This window comes from Barbus barbus (genome assembly GCF_936440315.1).
Source record: "Barbus barbus genome assembly, chromosome: 33".
NCBI lineage: Eukaryota > Metazoa > Chordata > Actinopteri > Cypriniformes > Cyprinidae > Barbus > Barbus barbus.
This window is the reverse complement of record NC_136761.1, coordinates 14,175,592-14,188,309: the sequence shown is the minus strand read 5'-3', so window position 1 is coordinate 14,188,309 and position 12,718 is coordinate 14,175,592. Positions and strand designations below refer to the sequence as shown.

The 12,718-nt window shown below is 39.4% G+C and overlaps 1 protein-coding gene across 2 annotated transcripts in view; it reads right to left on the bottom strand.

The window, feature by feature from the left end:
- Positions 1–12,257, bottom strand: part of LOC306852984 (A disintegrin and metalloproteinase with thrombospondin motifs 2-like) — a 164,679-nt gene extending 152,422 nt beyond the window's left edge. Inside the window, exons 1-2 of one of the 2 annotated variants that reach the window (XM_079390120.1) lie at positions 11,941–12,257; positions 9,470–9,861 (exon numbers count right to left, since the gene is read on the bottom strand). In XM_079390120.1, the coding sequence (XP_079246246.1) occupies positions 9,470–9,861; positions 11,941–12,025 (477 nt within the window). In that variant the 5' untranslated portion in view covers positions 12,026–12,257. The remainder of the gene's footprint in view (positions 1–9,469; positions 9,862–11,940) is intronic. The other variant, XM_079390121.1, reaches the window with a different exon arrangement.
- Between the last annotated feature and the right edge of the window lie 461 nt (positions 12,258–12,718).

The following is a 12,718-nucleotide window of genomic DNA, read 5'->3' as shown; positions in this document are numbered from 1 at the left end:
TTGCCATCTTCCTTATAGAATACAGCTTTATGTGGAGGAGCTTTGATCTTATTATGCTTATTAGGACAGTAGTGCTGTAAATCTATCTGTTAAATGCTGCTTACAAGCTGTGCATATGCCATCCGCCTCACCCCAGGCACAAATTACACAGCGTCTGTATGAATCCAACACCTCCTCACCCTATCAAATTAATTTAAAAGGAACTGTGCTGTAACAATTTAAGAAACTTATTTCTGGCAAATACGCGATTCTTCCCATCGGCGGCACATTAGAGCCTCAGATGGCCATAGGAACTCAGCAAGTCTTAGGGCAAGGATGGATAGACGCTCTCACAGAATGACTTGAGACAGCATCAGTCATCTGATGTTACAGCCTACAGCTCGAGCCCCTGAGCAGGGGGGAGGTGGGGTTACCAGAGGGGAGAGAGAGTGAGGAAGAGGCAGATAATATAATATTGAGGAAAGAAAGAGCTTTTCCTTGGGAATCGAGGTGAATGCAGGCAACGTGCTGTCACACATGAGGAAAAAGACAATCAGAGGGGCCATGTCATGTCCCATTTCTATCAAAGACACAAGTCACCACGAAACATTCAATCCAGCACCACACATGGGGATCAAAGTAGCATGTCTTTATAGCACCCATATGATATTAGCATGGAGAAGACAAGTCAAAATCATGCTCTTAGTCCTTAAAGGGACAGTTCACCCAAAAATGAACATTCTGTCATCATGTAATTACCCTCAAGCTGTTACAAACCTGTATGACTTTTTTTCTTTTTTTCTGTGGTTTCAACTGTTTTTGTCCATATCACATAATGGCAAGAAGATGACAGAATTTTCATTTTTATCTTATTATACTATCCCTTGAATGCGTCATGATTATTACTGCCTTAACAGCATCTCCAAATAAAATAAATGCTCATAAATTCAATACTATTTCTCACATGCAAAAATCAGTTCTTTACATTTTCATGTAATTTTTTGTATCATTAAGGTACTATTATTTACTAGATTTTAGTAATAGTTTGAATTAGTGTTTATTTTCTTTTATTATTATTTTTTGAAATTTGTAAAAAAAAAAAAAACATTTTTATTAGTTTTTGATTATGTCTAGAATTTTATTTTAGTGCATCAAGTTAAACTAAATGAAAATGAGAAATGCTACCTTGGCAAGTAAAATAAAATAAGTTTATTTTATATTTTATTTAAAGTAATGGAATTTCTTAGTTTTAGTTAACTAGATGAACACAAAGCAGTTATTTGTGCTTGCAATGTTCCCATCTTTTGCAAGTCTCTGGGAAGATTTTATGATTCAGAATGGTGCTCATGAGCGCCCCCTACGCAACTGCTACAGCAGACTGCTATCTGACAGTCCATGTGGCATTACCTCACCAATGTGTAGAGTTAGAGGCATGAACTGGAAAGATATTTGGGAGGCCCTATCATGACTGTGCCCTTGAACAAGGCACTTAACCTCGAATTGCTCCTGGGTGGCTGGGCCTATGTTGAAGCTTTTTTATGTGCAACCTGCTTCTATCTTAAGAAGCAAACAAAACACAGTGGTAAAGGAGAATGCATGCAAGAGTGATATACAAGGAATAAATAACTGGATTACAGACAAGTGAAGCCATCTTTTTAGCAGAGAGATTGTGAAAAAATAGCACAGGAACATGAGAGGTAACAGATCTCACCACAGCAGGAACCCATGGAGTGAGATTCTTCACTTGTCGTGGAAGAGGAACATATAAAGCAGCAAGCATGATCATTAGCATGTTACCAGCGCAAAAGAGCATGGAGGATACACATATTCTTAAGTAGTCATGTTTTAATGTGTGGAGGTTTTGTTTTTATTTAAGAAAATCCAATAACCCCACTGAAACACCCAGCATATGCTGTGTTTTGCATGCTGATCCCTAGCAGACTTTTAACTAGCTTATCCAACAATACTTCCTACAGCGATTAGCTTCACTATAAAGAACCAGGCCACTTCATTGTGTTATTTAACAGCATGTGAATACTGGTCCATCAGCTAGACCAAGCTTTAGCTACTGAGGTTAACAACTGTCATTTCAATGAATGGGAATGCTAATTGATAGATTTCTCCAAGTTTCACAGACCTCTTTGAGCTAAACCAGCACCAAACCAGTACTAACTATAATAAATTAGCTTTGACCACCATGCAAATTTGTGCTAATCTAAGGTGGTCTTTGCAGAAGTGAAGTGCTTTTATTATACAAGAATTTATTGCCTTAAACTCTTGGAGCTTGGAGACTCATGTGAGGATATGAACTGGAAATGAACTAAGGCATCAGAAATTGCTTGAGTAAGATTAAACCAATCTCTAATTCTTCTGTAAACAATTGTTTGATGCACAGCATGTTACAGAAATTGTGACTAGAAAACTATTTTGGTGGGGTACTTGCCTTTGGCAGATGGGAAAGATTTGTCTTCCATCCTAAGCGTGGGAATGTTCTGAAGCTCAACTTCTGGCCAAATTAATTTCATTACAGGAAGAAAAAAAAAAATACATATTTGGATTGTGTGTACTGTACATATTTGGGATATGTAATATGTTTTGCAAGTTTCAGTACTTCAATATTCGGCAATTTGCCAGAAAATTCAATGATTACAAATTTTAAACAGACGGACAGACAGACAGACAGACAAATAGATTAATAAGAGAGTCAAGTGTAAATCAGTCAGCCAAAAAATTAAAACACTTCAATCATGATCCAAACCAAAACAACACTGTTTTTACTGCATCAATAACAAAAACAAATGAAACACATCAGCATCTGGAAGCCTGGAGGTGTGAATGCGTACAAAACAGTGTTATATCGTCTTGTTTTGCTGCTTATGAAACTGCACCAACTCCACCTCCCAACAGATAAATAAAGGGAGTGAGAAGGAGACTCTCAGGAGCTCCAGGTGAACAAGCTGCTAAATGTTCTGCGCTAAGCATCAAGGCCCATGGATATTGGGTGAGACACACTGGTCATTCTTTCTGGACCAGAAAGGGATAAATCAGGTCAAACATCTCAAAACATGATTTTTATTCCTTTTTTTATTATTATTGTGTCAGTAACACTGTGTTTATGACATCTTTGTGATCTTCGTGACTCTCCAACTTGTTATTCTTCAGTTTATGACAAAAAGCAGTTTTAATTTGGTAAACTAGCACAGGCTCAATAACAACAACCATTTACAACTTCATGGCAATTATACTGTTAGAGCAACAGCACTCTTTCCTGTGTGATGTTGCTTTATAATATAATGAAAGAATATAAAACTCCCATTATAGACTCTAAAGCAGAAGCTGAGCACTTGGGCAATTGTTACCTATGTCATCCAATCACTTTCTTTCATTTCGTTTCTTGTAATTGCAGTGATTTCAATTTTATGTCTGTATGTTCTGATAAAGAATATATAGTAAATACATTTTACATACAGTATTACCATGCATACATTTCTGCATTTGGCAGATGCTTTATTACATTTTAAAGTAAATTACATTAATTTGTTAATCAGTTCACATGTTCCTGGGGAATCAAACCCACAACCTTGCCTTAGCTAATGTCAAAGAAATATAGATAAAAATCTGCTATTAAAATTTCACCTATATAATGTCTTGGCTCATGTGGAATTTACTCATGTAGTACCAAAGGGAAATCCCTTGTCTTTTTTATGCGTTCAGTGCACAAACTGTGAAATGGCTTCTGAATTGCAGTCTAAAGGAATTGGTAATTGCAGGTTATGAGAAACATTCCTGCCCTCGCGCTGAGCCGCTGACTGGCTGATAAAAGCCTCTTGATTGAGTAATTGTTCGTTTGAGAGCCACATTGCAGGGCGGAGTCTGTAATCATAGCGTAATCTCTTGTTCGTTCATGCCCAGCACCAGCCAATTCACACAAATTCAAACAAAAGGGGTCAATAACAGCTGCTCAGCAGAAAATTGATATAATGATTATACTCAGAAGTAAATGGCACTTGAGTTCCGCTAAGTCAGCTCACCATCACGGTTATATCCATGGAGACGCTAGTGCTTTCTGCTCGAGAAATGAAGTCTTTCGGCCTACAGTGTTTTCAGACTTAACCACCTGTCTCATTACCGGATCATCAACTCCTAAAATGACCAACTGACTCTGCTGAGTTGTTAAAACTGTTATTTAATGACTCAGTGGCACTTATGGGACTTGAAATGGTTTAAGCCTGGAGCAGACCCCCCCTTAAACTACAGGAATGAGATTAGCTGGCTGAGATCAAGTAATGCTTTCAGAACTTCAAACCAACCGCAAGTAAAAGTGAAGCAAGTGAAACAGATGTTCCACAACATGTAAGGCGAATGGAGTGCTAATGTTCCTCGTGGGACTCTACGCTCTATTCATCACCTCATCAAAATTAGACACGCTGCCGTACTTGTGTTGGAAGTGTTAAGAAAAAAATTAGCTCTTCCAACAGGTCCTAGAGTATCGAAGGGAGCTATAGTGGTACTGCATGTGACAAATGCCAATAACCATATCTAAAGGGGAGTTCACACTGCCAACAAATGAACTGAAAGTCCTTTATTTTGAATAAAAGTGTTGTCGTTAGAGAGATAGAGAGACTGGCAGACAGACAGACAGACAGACAGATGGATAGATAGATAAACATTCAGGTCATATACAGTAATTTAAGCAGTTTCCCCTATTAGTGGGGATATTGTCGCTCTGTGAATAAAGTCAAGCATGATTGATTCTAGTGAACAGCTTTGCCTTTTGATGCTGATTCTGCTGTCTACTAATGCCAGCAATGCACACTATGATGATGGGCAGAGGGTCTGATTGATGGTATGAGTGTTGCTGGATGCAGATTTGCCCCAAGAGATGAGAAGAGGCAAGAGTATAATTGCGTCGGCCAGTGAAGTGTGTGAAAGGATTAGGCCTTGGCCACTCTTCAGCACACCCGTATAAGTGAAGTGAAGTGAAGTGACATACGGCCAAGTATGGTGACCCATACTCAGAATTCGTGCTCTGCATTTAACCCATCCAACGTGCACACACACACACCGTGAACACACACCCGGAGCAGTGATATAAAAGACTGTCCCCCCTGGGAAGAAGCGCGCTGGCCTGCTTGTGTACTGAAACCAGCGTGCCAACAGCACCATTCGTCTTCGATACGCCTCTCCTCCCCTGCCTGTTTGCTATCTTAGCCTTGGCCTTGTCTTTCACCAACCATGGCGTGTCCTCTCCCATCCTGTTCAGATGCTCAACACTGTCTCTGTCTTCATTAGTCTGGCCATATTACGGGCCCAAGCTTCCCTCAGGATGTGCGGTGGTGTCTTTCACCTGTCTGTTTCCACTTTCCTATCTGTTTGGTTTCTGAACACTATCCTGTGAAAGTTTAGCTGTTCATTTAGTTGCAGTTAAAAGATGCCAACTGGCTCACCATCAAGGAAGGAATGGAGGAATGGAACAATGAGTTTCCACGTGCTCCTTGAACAACAATTGGTTACTGCCACAATGTCTATCTACCTACTTCCATCTAGATGCTTTCCATCTCATTAAAGACCATAATACAGAGCCTATAACCACAACCCTTTAAAAATAGTATTTTGTATCCTGTGAAAGTTTAGCTGTTCATTTAGTTGTGGTTAAAAGATGCCAACTGGCTCACCATCAAGACTATGCACAAAAAAAGAGAATAGTGAATACAAAACAAACAGTTCTGCCAAAAATGAAATTTCTGTCATCATTTACTCACCCTCATGTCTTTCCAAACCCATATGACTCTCTTTCTTCTGTGAAATAAATGATTAAATAGTTTGAAGAATCTACACATTTCATAGTGACCACAGCTGCTAAGCTCCAAAAAAGCACCAAAAAGAACCACAAAAGTAATCCACATGACATTCAAAAAATTGTTTTTGTCAGCTTTTATATATATATATATATATATATATATATATATATATATATATATATATATATATATATGTACATAAGAAAGTCACTGTCTTTTGTTGCTTTCATACTGGAAAATAGCGCCCCATCATCTAGTGATTGGACAGGCTTAATTTTTCTAGCTTGTAAAAACAATAACGATTTTCCCTTGAGTCTCTGTAAGTGCTAGCGTAACCTGCAGCATCGGGCCATGCCCCACAATAAAACAGATGTATGCACAGTCAACATTTTGCTATTATTAAAGGATATCTTGGCTTCGGTCATTTTATAAAAAAAAAAAAAACAGAACATGTACAAATAGGCCTCTCAGCTCATAAGAATCTTGTCATGTCTAAAGCAGACAAATCGTCTTCGATTATGAGCACGAAATTGCCTAGCTTGTCAGTGAATTACGGTTCTGTATAGTAATTCCCGCTCCATTTGAAAGCAGGTGATGGTGATTAACTACTAATAAAGAAACCAACTTTACTGACTAGATGCTCATGATAATCAAATTCGATTAATTGCACAGCCCTACCTCAACTGAAAACCTTTAAAAACCTTTAGCAATTAAAACTATAACATTCCAAAAGACAGATGTCTGCACACACATTGTAGCCTACTGTATATTGTGTCGATAAACACCTGTTGATAAACCACACAAAGAATTCTCAGTTCTGCCTTACTAAACCAGATCCTCTGATTACCACGGATACATCCCACCTCTGACACTTGTAAACCATACACCTCTGATTTGTGGAAAAAGATGGTTTCGGAGAAAACATAATACCACATAAGTGGATTTCTCTTCAGCCTACGTGACCTCTTTCTCGATGAGCAGATGTTTTGGATGTTTTGATTTTCTCTCGCAGTTCCAGTTATTCTGAAGGAATGGAACAATGAGTTTCCACGTGCTCCTTGAACAACAATTGGTTACTGCCACAATGTCTACCTACCTATCTGGATGCTTTCCATCTCATTAAAGACCATAATACAGAGCCTATAACCACAACCCTTTAAAAATAGTATTTTGTATGCATGCATGTGTGCGTGCGTGTGTGTGTGTGTGTGTGTGTGTATTTTTCTTCTTCTTTGCCACTACAAAAACAGAAAAACAAGCTTCTGTATACATGTAAATCAGGGTGAAACTTCAGATTTTTATTCCCCGGCTCCCTTGATTTGTCTCTCTGAATGTACTGGCCTGGGCTATCCAAAATACACTCAAAATACTGCAATTAGAATGGCCACTCTTCTGGCAACTTTTACAACATTATCACGTTTACAAATGCTCTACTCTACAAACAAATCTCTGTAATATGAAGAGCCGTGAAGCTAAAGTTGCATTTATTCTCTCTGTAGAGGAGCATCGCCCTCAGAGGAAATGGAGTTACTGAGGCTGTTCTAAATGCAAGATGCCCACGGCTGTAGTCCTGGATGACCCTGAGTGTTTGAAGCTGAAGGACAGCATGGAGACAGGGTTTAATCCTGTGGGCACTATGCCCACTGGAGCGTGCATTCACAAACACACACAAACTGACACAAGTGTGGACATACTTGTGCACAAGCACACAAACACAAACACATCTATACAGAAAAATGCCTGTAAGCTCTTCATATGGGGCATACATACATGTTATGATATAAAGAGCAATGAAATGCTACATTCTACTACATGCAAATGAAACATAAACAACAGACACATATCAACTACAGAAACATACCAACTGGTATACTAGGTTTTTTTATCCAATATCCATTATATATATACATATAGTACACAATGTACTGTATATATATATATATATATATATATAGCTCATATTTTATTTATATTACCTGAAAATACATTACTTTTGGATTTCAAATATACACTATTTGATAGAATGTAGTGCTTTTTTTCCCACAAGGGCTAGGATGCCCTTGTGGAACAGAGCAGACAGTACAGCCCTCACTGGAACTGTACTTAATGTCTACATCATTTATTTGACCTCTTAGTTTAACCTGTTTATGAAGTTTCCTCGCACTATTTATTTTCTTACTCTCTTTCTTGTCGTATAAAGATGTCAGCCACAGGGGGCGTATGGATATCATGATCTCTGACAGACTTTCTGAGCTTCTCTTCTGGGTCCATTTACAATTATAGTTTTATTTGAGTAAAGAAAAAAAAACTCCAGTAATTAACAAGAGACCTCTGCTCCAATCCTCACACCTGTCGCTGCCATAAACACAGATCTCAGTACACACAAGAAGTCACAAAGCACACTCTACCGCTCAGCTATTTATTTGCCTCTCAGCTTGTATTAGGAATATCCTTGGATACTCACAAAATCTATGACTACTACATGAACTAAGAGAACATTTCAATATTTGAAATGGAGACAGATAGTTTTAGGTAGCTCCATGGCTTACTGTAAATACTTAATTCGGCACTGGACAAAAAAATTAGGCTACACCGTAAAAGACCTTAGCAAGACCCTCATTATAGGGTCATGTGCCTTAACGGAATAGTTCACCCAACAAATGAAAAAAATTGCTGAACCTTTACTCACCCTCAGGCCATTCAAGATGTAGATTAATTTGTTTTTTCATTGGAACAGATTTGGAGATATTCTGCATTACATCACTTGCTCCCCTGCAGTAAATGGATGCCAGAATGATAGTCCAAAAAGCTGATAAAAACATCACAGTATTTGTTTAGATCTGATCTGTTTTGATCTGTGCATATTTCTCTCCTGATTCAGATAAGATGACTTTTGTAATGGAGGAAGCAATATTATGTGAAGCTGGTTTGAAGTTAAAAATTAAGCTCTTAAAGATTAATTTGTTTGTTACTAGGGTGACCATACGTGCCATTTTTCCCAGACGCATCCTGGTCAGGATTTCTATATTGCCTAAAATATCTAGGATTTGGCTTTGTTTGCGTGTGCAGACCGATCGGTGTATGACATTGGCTCCTTATGTTTTCGAAACGCTCTCGAGGTAAGCAATATAGAAATCTTGGCCATGACACATCCGGGAAAAATAGAATGTGGCCACCCTATTTGTTACAGATATGCAGCTTTTCACTTCACAAAACATTAATTGATGGACTGAAATCGTGTGGATTACTTGTGCATTATTGTGATGTCTTTAGCAACTATTTGGACTCTCATTCTCACGGCACCCATTCACTGCAGAGGATCCATTGGTTGTGATGAACTCATCTACATCTTGGATTGAATAAGGGTGAGTAAATATTCAGCAAATTTTTATTATTGGGTGAACTATTCCTTTAATGTCAGATCTAGTATTCCTATACATGAAGTAAACAACTTAAGAGCACCTTAAAATACCTATGCACAAGAAATCTATATGTACGTGACAGCCCCAATAAAACACACAATTTGCATGCTGATTGATTTTAAGAAGGATTAAACTCTTCTTTTTCATTAAAGTTTGTTTTCAGTGATAGCAATGTTTAATCATATTGTTTAGATTCATGAAAGGTTTGTGTGAATTTAGCGGACATACTGAACACCACACAACATGAAGGCCAATGTGGCCACTTACCAGGCCGTCGCAGTTACTAATAGCTACGGAGGCTCCCTGTATGTCCGTAATGTCACCAACATACATGCAGTCGCTTTTCAAAGGCTCTGAGTGCGTGCCGTCGGATTCCTGCCACTCCATCTTGGCTCCGGGAGCCACCAGACGCGTGTTGCGGTGCAGACGCAGGTGAAACTCCCGGCCGAAGACGGTGATGTTGTAGTAGAGTTGCTCTGGCATGCCTCCTCTGGACTCATGGTGGGCGTGGTCGACCGATGCCGCCTCTCTTCTCCAGCGCCTACGGAACTGCCCATCTGCTGGACCAACCGATACCGCATGGGACAGGAAGTGGCCTTCTGCATCAGTAAGAACGGGCTTCACCAGTCCATAGTCCCCCAGAACATGCTGCAGGGAATCTGCATTGAGTTACACACAAAGATAATCAGTCAGACAGCACACACTGGTTGTAGTGCATCAGCATCTATAATAAATGTCACTAGGCTGCATGGCGACTTTCATGTGAGGTTTGCAGAAACAATGGTTCTTCTGATTAAATTTAAATTTAGATGTGTTTATGTTGACACTTAAACTGCACATTCCTTTCCATGCAGCAGGTAAATGCACATGAGAAGCAATGGGTCAGAAGGGTCCGGGTGAAGAAACACTTGTTTGACACCATAATTTTCCAATTTAACGACGCCTGTTTGTGCACAGACTGTGTGAGACTGCATGAAAAGCATGTTGTTCTGTGTCTGTAATAGTACATCTGCCTGCCTCCCATCATGAAACACCAAGATAAATAAAATGTATCATTCATAATATGCCTTATTGTTTTCAATGACAGTCAGATGCATGATAGACATATTTACAATATTGAAATATATCAAGAAGAATCACAGCAGCAGACTCACGTAGGAGAAAAACAAAACTAATTGACTTAAATGGTCTCAGAAGAAGATCGCTCATCCTAAATGAGTGTCACAAAACCTAGTGAGCAGCCTACCAAGGCAGCATTTTAGGCATCACAGGCACATTCAGAGTCAGACTGCACTCATCCAAACACATCTGTGATGCCCAAAAATGTCCCATGCATTCCTATAAATGTTGCATGCACCCTTAACGCCCAAAATATTCCACTCACCTATGTCTCACCAAACATTCTGCACACAACTATGATTCCCAAAAGAGTCACATGCACCTGTAATGCTCAATAATATTTTATGCACCTGATGCACAAAAAATCTCCACTCATCTATGATTGCCAAAAATGCTGCTCAAAAAATAATGACACTCAAAAAGCTTATTTTCCATATGATGCTCATGTAATGTTGCACACAGCCATGTGCCCAATAATACTTCATGCACTTGATGCACAAAAATTCTGCACACACCTATGATGCCCAGAAATTATGCTTGACAATGCTTCACTTACTTATAACGATAAAAAAAAAAAAATTGCAAAGCACACACCTATCATTCCTAATAATAATTCATTCACCTGGAGCACAAAAATTCTGCACACACCTATGATGCCTAAAATGATACTTGAAAATGCTTCAGTTACTTAAAATACTCAAAAATGTTGCATGCGTTGGCTATGATAGCCTATAATAATATATGCAACATGATTCACAAAAATGCTGCACACACCTATAATGCTCAAAAATCCTCCACTCACCTAGGATGCTCACACTTATGATGCCTAAGAATTATTCTCAAAATACTTAAATTATCTATGTCCATCAAAAATGCTGCAAACAACTATGATACCCAACAGTGTTGTCTATCTAGACAACTCGCTATATTTTGAGACACAGCCGATATGTCAGTTCAAAGTGATGCTGAGCTTTGCATGTGCATCTCTGAAGAGAGCACTTACTCCTGCATATTTATTAATTTCATGCTCAAATTTGCAAATAGCCATTACAAGTCACCAACAAACATAAAGTTGTAGCACAAACATGTAACCTACAAATCTTTCTCTTCTCAAATCAAAAGTTCAGTTTCAGAGCTTTAGTTTTTTTTAAGTTTCTTTATACAAAACGCATATGTTTAAACGTCCTCAATGGCGGAGAACAGAACGGGGACATTTCTTTATTTGAAATCAATATCCTGCGATACTTCCGCTCTCAGACAGATCAATATCGGCAGAGAGTCCGTCAAAGATCGCAAACGCACGGGGGAAAAAACAAACACCCAAAACATTTCCACTACACTAGAGCTGCGCTGAAAATTATTTTCAGCAGCATGTGAAACAAACACTCTTCACAACAAACAGTAATGACACAGCGCACGAGAATGTCACGGCTGTTTATGTTTCCTAAAGCTCCGGAGAATAATTAAAAAGATCAGAAATAGCCCGTGCCACAAGTTTCTCTTACACAGGGATGGGGACAGTGCGCAAACAGCCAGGTCTGATGCGCACTGGGGTGGTACCGGACAGGACGTCTTGCTATGGGATGGAAGTGTAAATAGGTAAAGGCAGGCGCACGTACCTATGCTACTGGAGATATAAAGGCCGTTCGTCTGCAGAAAGATCGGCAGTGTGATTAGGATAGTAAATCCGGCCGCGAAATCCATGGCAGCTCCGAACTGCGCAGGTGAGAGAGACGGACTTTGGGATCCAGCGTGTTAAAGTTCCCTGCGCGACCAGCAACCGCCACGCCAGCAACAGCCGCCCGCAACTTACTGCAAAGTGCACTAGGAGAGAGCGCGTGTCTCTCTCTCACTCTCTCTCTTTCTCTCTCTCGCTCTTCCTCACTCTCTCATACACACACACACACACACACACACACCCTTCTCCCTCCTCACCGACTCTTATAGGTTTCTGTCAACACCTGAATGCGCGCACAGACGCGTGCGCACCAGCGCTCCACAGTGCCGAGCGACAGAGGGATGCGGAATCATTTCACACAGCGCGCAAATAATAAATATTTCGCATTCTTCCGCATGTAAATCAAATTTTAAGGACTTCAAACTACACGTGTGAGTGAATGCTGAATTTTTAAAATGTCGCTGCTTGACGTCTAAAACTTTTACAAATGAAATGCTGCTTGTGTGAGGTTATTCTTCAAGACCTGCTCAAACTTTTTGCAAGGCTTCATCACATTCAGTCACAGCATCATCAGCTGAGTAATAGCGCCCCCTTGAACACACACACACACACATATACACACACACAGACTGTCACTTATTCAATATTCACAGGTAGGCTCAAGTAGCACTTCAACAACACTAAACCAGAAATCATACTACAATTACCATTATAATTAA